Here is an 18,119-nt window from a genome sequence, read left to right on the forward strand (position 1 = left end):
TACATTTAATATTAGGTGTTCACGTATGTTCCATTGTGATCGCGAATACGATAAACAAACATGGTGAGAAATTGTTATCAAGTCGCTCATTAGCACGTCGATAGTTATTTGTGATTGAGTTACTGGATAAGAATTTTCGACTCGACGACTATTCTTACTTAAATTCCAGAAAAGGGAAAAACATGTAGATTATTCAGCTATATTCTATATTCACCTACCATGTTTGAGGTTCAGGGTTTAATTCCTGACAAGGTCGACATAATATATTGGTTTTACACTGCAATATTCAACTGTCCCTGGACAGGCACCTAAAGCGTAACATTGATCACATTACCTTAATGTAAAAGATCATCAAGATGCAGTTCATTTGGTTTCAAAAACTTTTTTGTTAACGCACGATCATGGTCCGGTTTTGTGCGCTTTTTTGCGTTGTTTCTTCACAATAAATTTATCTTTTAAGAAAGTACAAAAAAATACAAAATTTTATAATATTATTAATGCTAGGGCCTATATTGTTTATCACATATATAAATGACATCGGAAAAACTCTAAAATATTATATAATAAAATTAAATGCAGGTGATGTACTTGTTTACACATCAGGAGATAATTATGATACAATAACAAATAAGATTAATTATGATTTAAGATATATTTCAAAATAATTAAGTGAAAAATTGAAGTTTAATACCGCAAAAATTAAATATACGAATTCTCACAATGGGAGAAAAAATATACCCCAAGGATACAATATGAATATAATCTATCCATAACTTATGTGGATAAAATAAAGTAACTCGGATTGTACTCAGATAAAAATATTTCATTCCTAATATGTAACAAAAATATACTAACTAACTAACTAACTAACCATCACGCCATTTCCCCGGAGGGGTAGGCAGAGAGGATAGAACGCCACACCACTCTGTCCTGGCACACTTCCTTTGCTTCCTTCACATTCATACATCTTCTCATGCACGCACGTAAAATATTATTTATTATTATAACAAAAATAAATATTTTTTAATTTCATTTATAGGAAGATGAAGATATAAAATAGATTAAATAGTGGTGTTCTTACCTTAAAAATCATTTGCCCACACAAAATTTACTGTTCTTCTTTTATTAATGAGACGGAAATTAAAAATATACATACTCTTCAAAATAAGGCAATAAGGATTATACTCAAAAGATATATATTATGTAGAAACAATACGAAAAGAAATTGGCTTGCTCACAGTACAGCAACAAATAAAATATAATGTAGCAATTTTTATACGTGAAATAATTAAGATAAGTAATCGATAGAAAATACTGTACAAAATAAATTTAATAAAAACAACATAATCAAATTTAATCAACAATGTTACACATATTAAGCTAGAGATAAAAAAAAGACTACCAATAAGGAAAAAAAACAGAGTATCAGAACTGATAGCACCAGGAATTAAAACTACAATGAGTTTCCTGAAGAAATAAAAGGAATAGAAAGCCTTTAAATATTTCAAATGAATTTGAAAAAAATACGTTCTTGAGAAATTTTTATATAAAACTGTAATGTTATTAAAAGTTCATATAAGTTCTTAAGATGTTATAAACGAAATCAATCAAAATAAAAAAATAATTTTAAAAATGCTTTTTCAGTGGATGTCCATTTTGGTTAAGAAGAAAACTCATTTTCTTTTGTATGGTGGATGTCTTTAATAATGTTTTACCGTACCCATGTTTTATTTTTAGAATGGAGCGCTCCCCTTTCTAACATCTATTACAAATATTGTCTTATTTTTAAAAGAAATACTTTGACAACATAGAAAGGAAAACATTGAAAATCTTTCAGCTGGTTCCAAAATGTATTGATGTACCTACGCTGTTAACCTAGATACGCCCAATTTACACACATAGTCCAGATCCACGCGGCACAATACATTTAGGGTGGATTGACATTTATTGAATTTATATTTTTTTATTTGAAATTCATTCAGCGGCAACTCTCAGGTAAAAACCTGTAAACAAAAATTGAATGAAGATTAAGCGACCTCATGGTGCACTGGCTATTGCGTTTACCTGTCGTTAAATAAATAAATATAATTTTAAAAACTATGAACAATAAATATCAATCGACCTTATGTTGTTTCGTGTGATCGTTGAACAAAGACGCGTCTGATTTTCTTCAACTTTACATGAGAACGGGGTTTAATTTTTTTACACTTTATGTCACAACACGATAAGTACAAAAATATATAATTTGATAGATTGCATAATGTAAACATTATTTTGAATTTATTTCCATGCCTAGTATTCTGTTTATTCTGTTATTTTCAAGTATTTTTCATACCCTTTTTAATTTGTAGTATATCATAATTTTAATTTTTCTGCTTTTGTTAAATAATATTATAGTTTAAAATTTAAAAACGTCTCTAAAAAAATTATTATCTGTATGTCCCTAAATGATTTTTTTTTTTTAAAAACTCCTTGGGAATATTGTATATAATTATGTATAATATGTTTTCAATATAATAAAAAAAAAAATTAAAAAAAAATATTTGGGTTGGTTACATATATATTTTTTTTCGAACCAGGAACACAAAGCCATTATAAAACAGTTTGCAGATCAAATGTAAAAGAAAGCCAATGCCATAGACCACTGAATAAGTACACTGAAGGCAGCGTATTTCGTTTATATCTGTTAACGCTTTAAATACCATTCCAGATACAATTAAATATTTAGTGAAAAACCACATTTCTAACAAATATTTCACGTCTGCCAGGAATCGAGCCCGGGATTTCAAACGTGTTAAGTAAATACCACACTACACTACGAGCCGTAGACGGCCTTAATTCCAATGTTATTTTCATTTTGGGATTTTTACCTGAGAGTAGGAATTCATCGAGCCGAAAAAACTCATCGAGGGTTCAGGTTCTATTTCACACGCGTGGAAATGGGATATGATAATTTCGTAAAAATCCGCAATTTAAACACGGGTGTATACGAGTACATCAACATACTACAACAGAAATCGAGAGAAAGGTGAATAAAAATTATTGTTATCAGATGAGGAAAGTACATACTCAGCACTCTGCATACTTATTTGATTAAAATGTACATTGCTCACTTAGAGTTTTGTTCTTTGAATACGGCCATAACCTTAGAGTATATAACACACCATCGTTGTGAAAAAGCCTGTGTATTTTGTTAAATTTTCCGATCTTATGTATGAATGTATGTCGTATGTATTATACTGTTGTCCTTTCAGAAAAAATAATGACTCGCAATGTAGCTATTCTTTCGTCACAACCGCGTAAAATAATGAGGTGAAAAGAGAAAGCAATCTTCGTATGATAAAGTTATTTTATCCCATGGAAGGAAAACTCAGATATTTAAAAAACATTTTCTACCTACAAGTTGCTTTTGTGTTTCTAATACCAAAAGCAATCTTTTATAACGTAGAAAAAATAAGACAATTTTTTATATGACGTAAAAGCAAACGCAAATATATATATATTAAATTCCTGTGAAGGTACGCAGTATGACAATGAAAAACCGTGTTTATCTATGAATAAATAATAATTCAAAACATTTCATTTATCGCAACAGAACTGGAAAACATTTTTGACAGGTTAAATAATAACTTTAACAATTCTGCCTTTGTTTGAGCATCCACATTTTTCAATCAATTGACACTTCCATCTGTTTTCTTGAGTGCAGTAAAAAACCTGGAACCTCTATTGATGTTGGTGAGATTTATTTTGATAAAATATTTCAGATTTGAGGGAATGTGGATGCTCAGACATAAGCAGAATGATGAATGTTGCATTAATTTCAATCTTGATAAACTTCCAAGGCAGTGAAATCCAGCCTTGACTACAAACATTTGGACATGCTCTATATATATATACTTATTTTTTTTATTGTATACATTTATTGCAGAAATAAGTATACATATTTAATACCAGGAAATCTATATAAAACTAGTGAATTATAAAATGAATTCGAAGCGTCCTCTGGTAAGGATAGTCTCTATCTAACATGGTTCAGCCTTTTCTAAATTGGAGATTTTGTATGTTTTAAAGTATAAGTAGTTCTATACTAATATAACAATAACAAAAAAATGCATTGCTAATCAAATCAAAGAATTTAATAATCATTTTTATATCAATATGAAGTAAATATATGTGCTAAAAATACATGATATTGCTTAAACATAAATAATATAGTCAAATATATAATAAAAAAACAAATGTAATGTAATACATAAGAAAATACATAATATGTGTACTGTTATTACACATTAAAAAATTACAGCTTATTTTGGGTTAAACTGGATGCTTTGTAATCAGTAATATGACCTGCTTTTATTTTAATATTATTTTTTTATTTAATAAATATAATTATACATTTTTACCGTTTTCAAATTTCAGTTTTCATATTTTTACTTAAACTAAAAAATCTCACCAAGCCACTTTCTGTAGCTTATGTGACTATTTCATGTTAACTACTTTTTCAGGTGTAGTAACCCTTTTGCATTGCGCCCTTTGCGTTGAGTAATATGTGAATGTCTCCTGAAAAATGTTCCGGCCTGATATTAATAGATATCCTCGCGTCTGTAATTATTGTTTAAATGTTTAGATTTACTGGCTTATTACAAATACAAAAATAACATGTTGGAAAAGAAAATAAATTAAAAGCATTCGCAAAGCTTGTCGCTTTAATGCCGCCCGTATCAATTAATTATTGCCGTTGTAGTTTATCTACGAGTGGAAACTTATACGTCGATTAATGTAATGGTGTTAATGCTGGTCTACTTCACTTGAGTACAGAACGCGTTAAGATATGTACATTATATTATGTACAGAAGTAAGTTTTTCATAAATCAGTTTTTCCCTTTTCTATTTGTTCTTAAACTACTACACTTTCCCGAGAGAGAAGCAAATAAAGTTTACACAACTTTATACTGCACATCTTGATGCAGTAGGTAAATCGAAAAGTAATTTTACTGCATCAAGAGTGGATTTCCAAAATCACTCGCAAACGAGTGAAGGCGTATAAAAAAAATAATAAAAAAATAAAGAGTGGCATTTTAGTCGGCATGCGTCCTACTATAAATTATTAATAACATATTGCCATGTATTATTATATAAGTTTCTACATTTTATTTTTTGACACGTATAAAATTTTTATCATTTTTTTTTAATATTGTTTTGATTATTTTGTATATTGTTTAATATGTTAATAAATGTTTTTGATTATATTTATAGAACAGTCCCGACTTAACACGAAATTTTCTAACAAGTCGGGACATAAAAAATTACAATTGTGCTCTATGATAAAATAGTGTATTTTGTGCATTAAATAAATAAAATAAATAAATATATACTTTTACGGAACAAATTTCGTTCTGGGCATTTTGGGGGTCGATTTGAAGCATTTTTTTTCATCACAAAAGGCCAGAAGGTCCAATTGCTAGTGACCGACCGAAACAAGCAACCGCCGAAACCGAAACCGAATTTCGACTTCTTTTCTAGTTTCGGCCAAAGCCGAAACATTAAAAATAGAGTTAAAAGTCACTTCAAAACGCCCATAAGCATGGGTTTTTTTGTTAAACCTTACGAGTTAATGAATTAATATTAGTGTTAAATAAAATACACGATGAAATAAAAGGAATCAATTTAATGAGTATATTCGTTTATTTTTAGAGCATTTTGGTTCATTGCTTTTTATACGCAACTTATGTGTTACAGTTCTTTCATGTACGCAATAAGAACAAGAACTTATTTACTATAAATGAATTACAAAAATATAAATACGAAAGATCTTAGAACTACTAACTATAGTCGTCAAATCACAAAATCGGTCTAGTATTTTTATATTTTTATGTTAGACAATGGCTCTACAATAACTAATTATTTTAGCCAAACAAATAGTACAGCCAAACAAAGAGTACAGCCAAACAAAGAGTACAGCCAAACAAAGAGTACAGCCAAACATAATCCAACACAACCCTACCGCAGGTTCCGACTGAGTCGAAGTTTCGGCTAATTTTTGGCCGAAATGGACAAATGGCCTTTGCAATTTCGAAATCCTACAATTTGGCAAATTATTTTTAAATATTTATTTAACTTTATGCAAATGTATGTTTTAAGCGGCAACAATCACAAGAGTTTGTATACAAACAAATTAATACATCGAAACATTATTTGTTTTTATTTTGATATTTTATTTTCTGCAATTGGTAGGTTTTATAGTAAAGTACGTTCATTTTCACGGTTTTACTGATAATCAGTATCCTATAAATATAAAGCCATATTGTAACATGGATTAGCGATTAGCCGATGTCCTTAACTTATTGCGGAAATGCATTAGCGATACAAAGTAGTGTAATAATCCCCCAGACCCGTGTTACTAAGTAGGGCTTATTCAAACTCTATTTTAATCATTACACGTCTAAGTCTGGGTTCAGTAACGGAGTAAATAAAGCTACTAATTTTAAGATCACTACAATTTCACTATATAAATATAAATTTTATTTTGTTAAATTTTGGACTTCATACTATTGTCACTTACTTCAAATGTATTTTTTTGAAAATTATACGTACTTTTTTTGCCAATAAACGCCATATTTCGACACTGAAACTAAACTGAAATTTAAAGATAGTAAGTAAATGCAATCATATCTTATCTAAAGAACCTGAGCGATAATAATGGCACAAGTCCAAAACTGTTTTTCAGTTACGTATACAGAAATGTTTCGTACAGTTACGTCATAGTTCTTAAGAAATGTTTACATGGATGGGATTGAAAACAAAAATGACAAAATTGTTCTCCATTTTTTAAATTCAAATTAAAAAAATAATGGTGCACAATAATTATTATGTAATTGTTATTTCTTAAAACCTTTAAAACTAGATGGCACAAGCGTGTGAACTTTAAAGTTGTGCCTTTATTTTTGCGAATAAATTTTAGTTTACAACACTAACATAGGTATGGTATTTAAAAGACTGTAGTCTGGTAAAACGAACGCAAAATTAGGAAATCATGCGATTTTGACATTTTAAAACGAATGTTTTTTTTTTATCTTAAAATTATAAAATTAGATAAAAACAATATTTTTTAAAGGTATTTCTGTTAAAAAATATACTTAAAAGTTTTATGTAACTAAAATATAATTACTTTAAGACCGGTAAATCTACCGATTCCAGATACCTAAATTTACTATACATTTGAAATGGCGTAATCTGCCGGTCTAAAAGTAATTATATTTTAGTTACATAAAGCTTTTAAGTATATTTTTTAACAGAAATACCTTTAAAAAATATTGTTTTTATCTAATTTTATAATTTTAAGATAAAAAAAAAACATTCGTTTTAAAATGTCAAAATCGCATGATTTCCTAATTTTGCGTTCGTTTTACCAGACTACAGCCTTAATATATCTGTGGTTTACTAGTTTACGAGTGCAACTGCTCTCCTATTTTTGAGTTGTGCTACTATTATCTCGGGGTTCGAACTACATTTAGTAATTTGGTACTTTTGATCTGTCTTAGTCATAATGCATTAGAATTGCAACAAGCAAGATGTTTTCGATATTTAAAAACACCGTTAAGTAAAAAAAAACTTAGGCCTTAGTATGTACAGGTTGTTTTAACATTAACTTTTTAAAATATTTTGTTCGATACTCCATTAATCGGTCATTCAGTTCAGTGTTTATCACTTGAACATTTGAATTTCTCGAATAAGTATTTTTCAAATGAAAAATTAACGGTTTTCAAAGCCCCCGCCCGGATAAAACTGTTCATTTTTAATGTCGTGAATGACGTAATGGAAGCTTCGAGAAAGTAATCACAACTTCTTGACAAGCATTTAAAACTTCTACATAGTATGTGTACAAACATAAGTAAGCTAGGCAGAGTAATACAAAATCAGTCTAAAGCCCGTTTTACATTGGGCATAAAATGGTACAAGATCTTGTGCAAGTTCTTGCGCAGTTTTTAGAACAATAATTATTGTACCAAATCTTCGGTCATTTTATTAGCTGTTTTACATTGGGCAGTTTCTTGCGCGTAAGCATGCGCAGTACGTAGTATTCGACGCCATTTGCTGTTTGACATTTGATAGTTCGCAAATCGAGCTATTTAGTGACGACGCCGTTACTGACAACTAACAATATATTATTTTTTTTGCGATCAACAACCAACCCAAGGCTTTTAAATCAACATGGATTGTGAACATTTGCTCTTAGCAGCTTTTGCAATATTTACAGTCTGCAGTGTACCTAAAATGTTCTTCCTAAAAAATGACAAAAAAACTCAATGCCAAAAAAAAGATTTGATCTCAACTATTATAACTGTTTTCTTCGATTATTGAAGGCATAATTTAAGAAAAATTGAAAAAAATATATTTTAATAACTTTCCTCTTCAATTCATTACCTTCAAAATCATTGTTTGAATATATTTTATTTAAATGCTTTGTCTTTATATTTGAGTACCAATGTAGTTTTTAAACGAAATTTCAAGAGGTGTAATCTGCCGGTAAAAAATAAATTATATTTTAGTTATATACCACTTATAGCTGAATTTCTATCAGAAATATCTTTAAAAAATACATAATTCTCTAATTTTTATTTATGTTATTTTCAAATTGCAAAATTTGAAAAGATCCGCGTTTTAAAATAGCAAAGTCGTATTATGTTCTGACTTTTCATCAGACTACAGACGTAACATTTGTATCGTTGGGTGCGCGCGCAGATATTGGTTCAAATATTGGTTGAAAAATACGCGTTCTATCTTTTTCTGAATTTGACCACAGATTTATTTTATTTTACATAGATACTGGAAACATATACAATTTGTAGATATTGAAGTCTACGATATAATTATCTCCTCAGTGTTTCTCTTTGCTTTTGTAATAAATGTCTATTTGAAAAAATATATAAAATGGCTTTGTGTATTCAATTTAATGCTTTTGCCAGTAATTTGTTATTTTTACGAATTAAAAAATTAAAACAAAGCATTATTTTTTGTTTATGATCTCTTTAATTCCCTTTTAAATAAAACGCAATTAAAAAAATGCCGTGAACTTTTACTTATATAAATATAAATAAATAGATTTTCATCTGAATTAATAAAATTAATTCAGTTCGGCGATTCAAGTCAGAACTACGGGACGCGAACCTTATTCGAGAGGACGCGCAGGAACTGGCAGCTGACAGAGAGATGCATAGAGGCTTTTTATGGACACCATATGATCCAACAAGAGAGCGGTAGAATGATGATGAATAACATTATTTAGCACACCGTTTTTAAATCACGGTTTTAAAATTTGAAAAGAAGTAGGTACGTGTTTAAAATAAATCTTCTCAAAAAGAGTCACTAATTAATTATTATCTCATTGGTTTTGGTTAATATCTCTAAAAATAATAAAATTTTAAAAACATACAAAAAAAACTTTATGTACTTATATCTCTCTACTTATTTATTAAGTTTTTTCATAAATAAATCGTTGATTTGTTCTTTGTTAGTTTTTTATCAATTTGTGCATTGTATAAAAAACAACACAAGCAACGACAACTAATTTAATGGGCCTTGAAAATTGAAGTTGACAGGTAACAATATGTTTCTTTTTTGGGTGATAACGTGTGTGTTGGATTTGTTCCGACGTTTCAGCTACCATTGCAGGAGCCATCTTCAGGGTAAACACGGTATAACCCAAAAAAGAAACATATTGATAACAGTGACCGTAAAAACCTTCGCACCTATTTGACAGATGACAGTTAACAATATAACAGAGGGATGCGCGCGCAGATATTGGCTCAAATATTGTATGGAAAATAGGATGTGTTCTAATTTGACCACATATTTCATCCAATTTGTGTATGTACGGCACAATATTTATTGGTATGATTTCTTCTTCAACTGCCTTTGAAATAAAACGCATTCAAACATAAATGTCGTGTACTTTTATTTGTATTTTAATTAATGGATTTATATCTGAATTAATAACATCAATTCAGTTCGGCAGTTCAAGTGAGAACTACGGGACGCGAACCCAATTTGGGAGCTGACAGAAATGCCCGGAGGCTCTTTATGGACACCATATGATCCAACTAGGGGTTCAGATATGGAAAGATGATGAATAGTATTATTTGGCACAGCGTTTTTAGATTACGGTTTAAAAAAATCAACAGGAATGCTCCGGTATTAATCCCTTTTTTACAATTTTCGCTAATTGTTGTTTCACTAGCATTGATTTATATTAATATCTAGAAAATAATACAATTCCAGAAAACATAAAAAAACATAATGCAGGTACTCGTAAATATCTACATGCTTATTTTCAGTAAATAAATTGTAAATTTTACAATAATCTTTCTTAGTTTCCATTCAACTTAAATAAATAAAATTACACAAGCAACAAGAAATAATTTATTACGCGTTGAAAATTGAAGTTGAAAGATGACAGTTAACAATATTATAATGGGATGTGCGCGCAGATATTGGCTCAAATATTGTTTGAAAAATAGGACGTGTTGTACATTTTTGGAATTTGACCACAGATTTCATAAAATTTGTGTATTTAAGACACAATATTTATGTGACCAAATTCTGCACAAGATCTTGTACCATTTACTGACCAATATAAAACGGGCTTAACCGCAACCCCTCGAAACACGTGTCTACGGAATTCATTTATGAATATGTGTTTAATAATTTGATTTTATGTGTGGCGTAAAGACAAAATTAGAAAAGTTTATTAATTTAATTAATAAGACAAAAATGATACTAACATAAATATTATCTTAACTTGAATTCAAAATACCAATTTACGTTAAAATTTGGATTAAAAAAAAACTCCTAAGAGTGGTTCTTCTTTCCCCCGGCGCGACGCCGAAATTGGCGATCACTCTGGAGCAGACATACCTGTCCTGCGGCAACCGCGACAACTCCTTTACTCCACGCTCCCTGACATAATTAGCTGAAGAAGCGCATATTTGCTACCGCGCACGATGTGGCTCAGTGACTCGATTATGATGGAAAATTAAAGACGTCATACCTTCACCTTGACGGTAAAGTTGAAGATAAATTCCCTCTAGCGATTATAAAGATATACTACCAACCCCCTTTAAGTTTTGGGTAGGTACATCGATATGAATCAAGGGGGAGCGTTCGTCACGGTACGACGGTACACATATCTACGCTCTAAAATGACATAGCTTCAGTATGACGTCATAGATGAAGATAAAAGTCTCCCGACCGACTACAAAGGTATAGTATCGATACCCCTACCATCAAGTTTTGATGTAAATACATAATTTTATACCGATGAGTCTAGAACCCCTCGATACGTTTATCAACGCATTGAAAGTGTCAACATTTTTGTCCCAACGAGCAATTTTTCCTTTAATTATGATTTATTCAAAAATTTTATCGTTTTGAGATTGGTACTTTTTTTTAAAAGCCTATCAAAAATATGAGAGAGAAATAGGTAAGTTTTGAAGTCGAATTAAATTCCGACAAAACCGTCATTTTAATATAACGAACGCCTAGATGTGGAAATAATGTCGTTAGGTTCTCTCCTATTAACAAATAAGAGTATCTAGGCGTCAGACACAGATTATATGCGTCAGAAAGTAACCACTCTAAAAAAAATATTTAGTTATTATATTTTTTCCATCTGTTTTACTATCTTTCCGAGTGTATGTATCGATACGTTATAGGAGCCGGCTTTTTAGTCGATCGGTACAGATCGGTAGATACATCCAGACGATCGTTAAATGTACCGTCTAGGTGATTTCCAAAAGTCATGCAAAATTCATGTTCAAGCGAGCATTTTTTGTTTGAATTGGGATTTATTGGAGTTTATAATCGCTTTGAAGTGAGCACTCTTTATTACAGAAGCCTATTTAAAATAAAAATGAGAACTATTTTAAATGTTAATGACGTAAGGAACGCCGACTAATTGTTTGCGGTCATTCCATTGGCTTGTTTCGATCATATTATGTCGATATGAGAAGTAGGTAGAACATACTGAGGTAAGATACAGATAGTACAGAAGTTAAGTATACCGTCTCGATATATACAGATGAAGATAGCGTTCATAATCGAGGCACAGATATGCTACTTTTCTCGGCTTTTTTAAAGGCAGTAGTTCTCTTTCGGCATTAGCTCGTCTCAGCTCTCGGCACCTCCGCGTTGATCACTCAACCTGTCCACGAGATTATCAGCATTCTCATGTGAAACCACATTTCAAAAAAGCCTCTAATCGGTTCGTAGAGCTGTTATTACTATCGGTTCATGGAGCTTTGAAGTGATTATTATTGTTGTTGGTTTTCGTAATAGATATAAGACCTCAATGGCGGTTTAATGTTTATTTAGTGGATACAGACTGAACATTTATTGCATTTCATTAAAAAAGATTGCGCGTCATTTAAAATAATGTATTAGGACACATTCCTTTCCGGATTTACAACAGTATGGTATTTAATCTGGCGTTTTTTATCTGGGGCCAAAAAGATAAAAATGTAAGCATGATTCTACTAAGAAACAATACAGGTAAAAGTAAATTACTAAACGATTAATGTCTAAAACTACTCACACGTTTGTATATCTAAATCGTGGTAAACCTTTAAATACTGTATTTTCAATACATCACGGATATCAATAGTACTAGTCTACAATGATTTGGAAATTTCTGATCGGTCATTTCTGTTTAAAATTGTGAAAAATTGTATCTTTATATTTATTCCTTATTTCTTAGACCCTTAGAGTAATAACCTAATAGTCTCCCATATGGAGAAAAATCATTCAACGATTATTGACCGCAAACTTAGCTACAGATTACAGCAATACAACGGGCTGTAGATACTTGTGTTGAGAATCGCAGGCGCAATCCGAAAACGTCCATTACACGTTTGTTGTTAAACTAAAAATCAAAGTAAAACCAGACCAATTTTTTTAAAACGCTTTTGTTCTATGTTCTACGATAGAGGTTAAGGGCTTTTCTAGAGAATTATCACTCTGAGCTTAAACCGCATTTTAATCAATTGTCCCGTTAAATAAACACGACAGATTTTTTTTGTAATCCATTTCCCAAAAACACTACGCGCAAAACTAATCATTCATCGTAGCTGCTCAAAGCTTAACTTACCATTTTTACTTTACTCTTAGATATTCTCAATACGAAATTTTACGACATTAAATTTCTTTTTTCACTTTAAAATAAAAAAAAATTAGTGCATAATTAATTTATAGGTAAACATTCAAATACTATTTTGTTATTTATAATAAGTGAATTACAACGAGGAAGTTCTGTGGTTTTGTTATTTTGTTATTTTGTTTAGAAAACATACAGCCATACATAATAAGTATTAAAATCTTAATTCAGTTAAATATGTAAACATTAAATGTTACAAATAATAAATAAAAAACTTAGGTGAGAAAAGAATAATCGTTAACATTTGCGTTTTCCATGGAAGTTAGTATTAGTAATAAATTATGAATTAAAATACCGAATACACGCTCTAAGTCAGCCATGCACACATATATTAACATAAACACAAATGCACATCTACAAACACATCGTATTTTAATTTATTTTAAGTATCGTAATTTTGAAATTAATTCGCGTGTGATGTCTTGAATTCTCTTCTCTTCTTCTTGATGAGTACCGCTGATTCGTCAGTCGACTTACCGTAAACTGTAAACCGAAAACCGATCACAACTCTCTTATGAATGTCTGATTCGCAAGGACTAGTGACGTCATGCAAAGTAGTTCGATTTTATTAAAATCATTTTTACTAATGTTTTTTTTACATTTTCAAGAAGCTTCGCCGTACAATTTAACGCTCTAATTTTTACCGCGCGAAAGGATACATTTTTTTTATATTCAACTTTCTCATTTGTCAATTTATTTGTAAAAATACGTCTTCTTCTCCTCCACTTTATTTCCTCATTCCCAATCTTTTAGCAGTGATAATTTATTTTCGTGAATATTTTAAATTTTATCTTTAGTGTGTAACATATTTAATTATTATTTATATTTGTGAATTTTTTTAACTGGATGTATGTACTACTTTTAATACCTGTTTATTTATTGAATTTCTGGTGTCTTTCTTAATAAAAAATTTTTTTTTTAATACTCAAAATATTGTTTTTCCAAACCAACCGGTTTAAAAAGGACTACAAAAAATAAAATTTTTTTTAGGCGTTTTCTAGATGTAAGAATATAAGAAATACCGAAAGATGTTCAAATATGGGCAGAATGGTGAATGTTATACAGGGCGTAAAATGATCGCTTAAACCAGCCAATTATTTATTTTAAAACTTTATATGCATAAACAATATATAAACATATAAGGACGGGCATATTGCATTAAGGCAATTTCTTTCTACCTACCCAAACCGCTTAGTTTGAGAAACTTACAAGTACATGGACATATTCTAAGGAATTATACTGAATCTTAAAAACTTATAGGAAAAAGAAACAAGTCAAATATTTAGAAAGTGACATTTCAATCTAGATTTAAATGTAAAAAAAGAAGGGGCCTATAACATTAGTGGGTAGATTATTCCACAATCGAGCAGCTACTACTATGAAAGAGGAGGCAAGAAAATTAGATCGGTGAAAGGCTATTAAAAGGGTTCTCTTATTACTAGAACTAAGAGATAGTTCATGTTGTGATAGAGGTTGGAAGAGCTCTCTCAGATAAATAGGCGGAGTGGGATAATTTAAAATTTTGTGAAGAACTTATAGAATGTGAATGTTTCCACTATATCTGATACTGAGCCAATGACATGACAGGTCGTAAGCCCTGTAAATGCCTAAACATCCATATTCCCTTTTCGAAAATGCAGTACTTACCTAATATAATAACATTGCAATTTCGAACCGGGTTGTGGTCCCGTGGCTGGTGTCGCGGACTCACGGATCAGAGGTCCAAGGTTTGCACCCCGCTCTACCACAACATGGATTTCATTTTTTAACACCGAGTTATTTACAACTCGTTGAAAATGACCCCCAAAATTAAAATATTTGGGTAAATGATAAGAACGCAAATATTTATTTTTTAAAAAAAGGCAATGTTTTATTATTTGTTGGCCAGTTAAAAATAATAGGTTATTGAATATTTGTTCCTAAAATAAACTTTGCGGTTTTTGTAACAAAAATAAATATGTACTTATATTCTAATGAACAATTTCGTTACCCACCTAGTCCTTTTCCTTACTCCTTCGCCTTCCCCAGTTGTTCGAGTGAAACTGTTTTTTTAGTCGGTGCTAATTTCTGATAAACAAATGGTACTTATATCCCTAGTATTCAGTGGAAATTCATTTTTTAATTTGAATATTTTTTTTAATCAATATTTTTTTAATAAGTTTTTTCGTGCACACAGCCACCAGCATTTAAACATAACATAAACCAAATGAAAGAAAAAGCATCTTAGATTATTCAAGAGTAAGTATTTTCATTTTAGAAAACACGAAGTGAATAGGTATATATTTTTTTTGTTTTTGATAAGGAGTAAGGTTGACTATAGATCATATCGTCAATCAGAAATCACAGAATGATTAGTAAAAATACAGAATGTTAAGACGTACTCGAAACGTTAAGTCACTGAGTAACGCTGAATACTAGTCGCAAACAATAGATTCGTGCCATGCCAATATTTAAAAAACAAACATTCTTCTACCATGTGTGTTAAAAAACGTTACCATATTATTAGTAAATATTTACAGTAAATAATCTCTTCGGACATACTCTATTGCAGGATCCAGCAACCGCATGAAAATACCGGATCAAAACAATTTCATCGCAAAAACACTCACAAAACAACAGCCGGGAATTGTGAAACGGGCACTTTCTCACACTTATTTATTACTCCGAAACAAACTCACTTCAAAACAAAGAAACAATATCCACAACAATAAATCAAACTTATTATTTTATTACTTTATGAATTTTACAAAGGAATTACGAATGTTTTATATTCAACTTCATTGTCACCAGCGCTACACGTCAAAAACATATTACAAGGGAACTGTCAAAATCGTTCATGCCGCACCGGACTATAAGTACCTATTCCAAAACCACAAGCCCGTACGTTCACTATGTCAACAAGAGGCGCGTTCGTTATCACAACACATGGCAACCAGTTTTATATCGATTACTATTAGATTCACCGCAGCACGTGGCTATTCCGATTCCGATAACAGCTTTGTAAACCAAAAGAACCACGACGGACGAAAGCGCGAAGAACAGAGACCGCGGACAAAATATGACTGGTGCTCGCAAGCGCGGCTATATTCGGACCGATTAGTACCTAATGGCCGCGCTCGGAGTACGTTGAATAACGTTTTTGTACAATGATCAGTGTTGGGTGACGGAATCATATGTTTTTGTGATGTCTACTATAATACAGTTATAGTTATAGTGCAGTTGAGACAGCGGAGGACAAGGACGGGTGGAGACGGGGACAGAGATAACTCCGGGAGGCGGGAACGGGTACGGGAATAGGCAGACAGTACGAAAGAATATCACACCTTGTTACTTCATGTCAAAGTTTTGAATCTTCCGCTGATTTTTTTCGTAGGATATTAGCGCCATCGCGAAATATAATCAAATAACAATATATATTTATACCTAAACATCAAAATGTTGTTCGGTACCTTGACGCATTTGTTGTTACACCATAATAAGTAATACCTTTGATTTATGTCGCAGTGAGCAGAGATAATGTAGAACTATTGCAGTGAGCAGTAAGTACTACGCGGCGATGTGCGCAGTGCAGCATTAATATCTAAACAAAAGGCTTTCAATTCGGAAGTTCAGTTTCTTTTTTTATTTTTTTACATGTTTACAAAAATATACATGTATATATATATTTTTAATAAAAAAGAGAAACACCTGAGTTCTTATTATTTACTTAAATATTTAAATTTTCAGACCATTTCTTAAGAGCCGTTAATAACTTGTGCTGGAAAAATGGAAATCGAGTTGTGGTAGAGTGGGATTTGAACCTGGGACCTTTGGTCCGTGAGTCCACAATACTTCCACAGGACCACAACCCGGTTTAAATATATATATGTGTATATGCGTGTGTGTGTCTATGTATGTATGTATGTTTATGTATAATATTTATATTTGTTGTTCGTTTTTAAGATTTTTTTTTATTATTAATACTTATTTTCTTTAATTTAAGGATAGAATAAATAAAATAATTAGTTTGAGACCCCTGAAACATTATATTTACATGCAGTCACACTTACTGCCTAGATGAGTTCATGCTCATTCGATTGTACATGGGAAATTATTTTTCACTACTGACTTTGCAACAATAACCGATGAACCTGAGATTAAGTCTGTCTGTATAATATAACCATAGTAAGGTCTGTTTATTTATATTTTTTCTGAATTTGTGTGGTTAATAATGTGTACATTACTTTTACAGCGTTTAACCGTGACAATTAACTATATTTTCTTTATATTATATAACTTTGTATTTAACTTTAATTTTGTACAAATTGGCAACGGCCGTTAATTATAATAATAAATAAATAAATTTTGAGATAAAGGTCCAATTACAGGCGTTCTCATAATTATCATACGAGTATTTGAAAATGTTAAACACCATCATATTTATCTCCTTACTAACTTTTAACAAACAAAATTTCATATAAACCAAATTAAAATGTATCACAGGAGAAATTATGAATGTGTCGTGGGTACATAAAAATAACAAAAAAAACATAAATAAAAACCCACTTTGGTATTTTTATCGTGTCGAATGAATTTTTCGATCGTTTAAAATGAGCGTATAGCTACCTATCTGGATTATTTATTGGTAAATGGTAGACACTAAACATCCCTTGTAATAAAATAATATCGATTTTTATGAGTACCTACTTACTTACACTCACTTGTGGTGCATTGATACTTTATAGAAATGTTAATTGATTATTGATTAAAGGGAAATTATTGTTTAAAGCTTTCGTAATGTGAAATATTTCCGTAATATTTACTTTTAATCCCTTATCATTTGCATGTAAAATTTTAATTCCTGTAAATTTATCAACGTGACGATCAAAATTAATTAGGTAATTGGCGAATTCGACGTAGTTTTATATTTTTT

At 30.7% G+C, this 18,119-nt stretch overlaps 1 protein-coding gene across 1 annotated transcript in view; it reads right to left on the reverse strand.

Annotated features, from left to right (window-relative positions):
• Positions 1–16,271, reverse strand: part of rdgA (retinal degeneration A) — a 281,671-nt gene extending 265,400 nt beyond the window's left edge. The window contains exon 1 of the mRNA XM_088225784.1: positions 15,749–16,271. Within this exon, the coding sequence (XP_088081910.1) occupies positions 15,749–15,774 (26 nt within the window). The 5' untranslated portion in view covers positions 15,775–16,271. The remainder of the gene's footprint in view (positions 1–15,748) is intronic.
• Between the last annotated feature and the right edge of the window lie 1,848 nt (positions 16,272–18,119).

Source organism: Micrasema longulum, unplaced genomic scaffold, assembly GCF_059751315.1.
Source record: "Micrasema longulum isolate JH-2025_06_02 unplaced genomic scaffold, ASM5975131v1 h1tg000386l, whole genome shotgun sequence".
NCBI lineage: Eukaryota > Metazoa > Arthropoda > Insecta > Trichoptera > Brachycentridae > Micrasema > Micrasema longulum.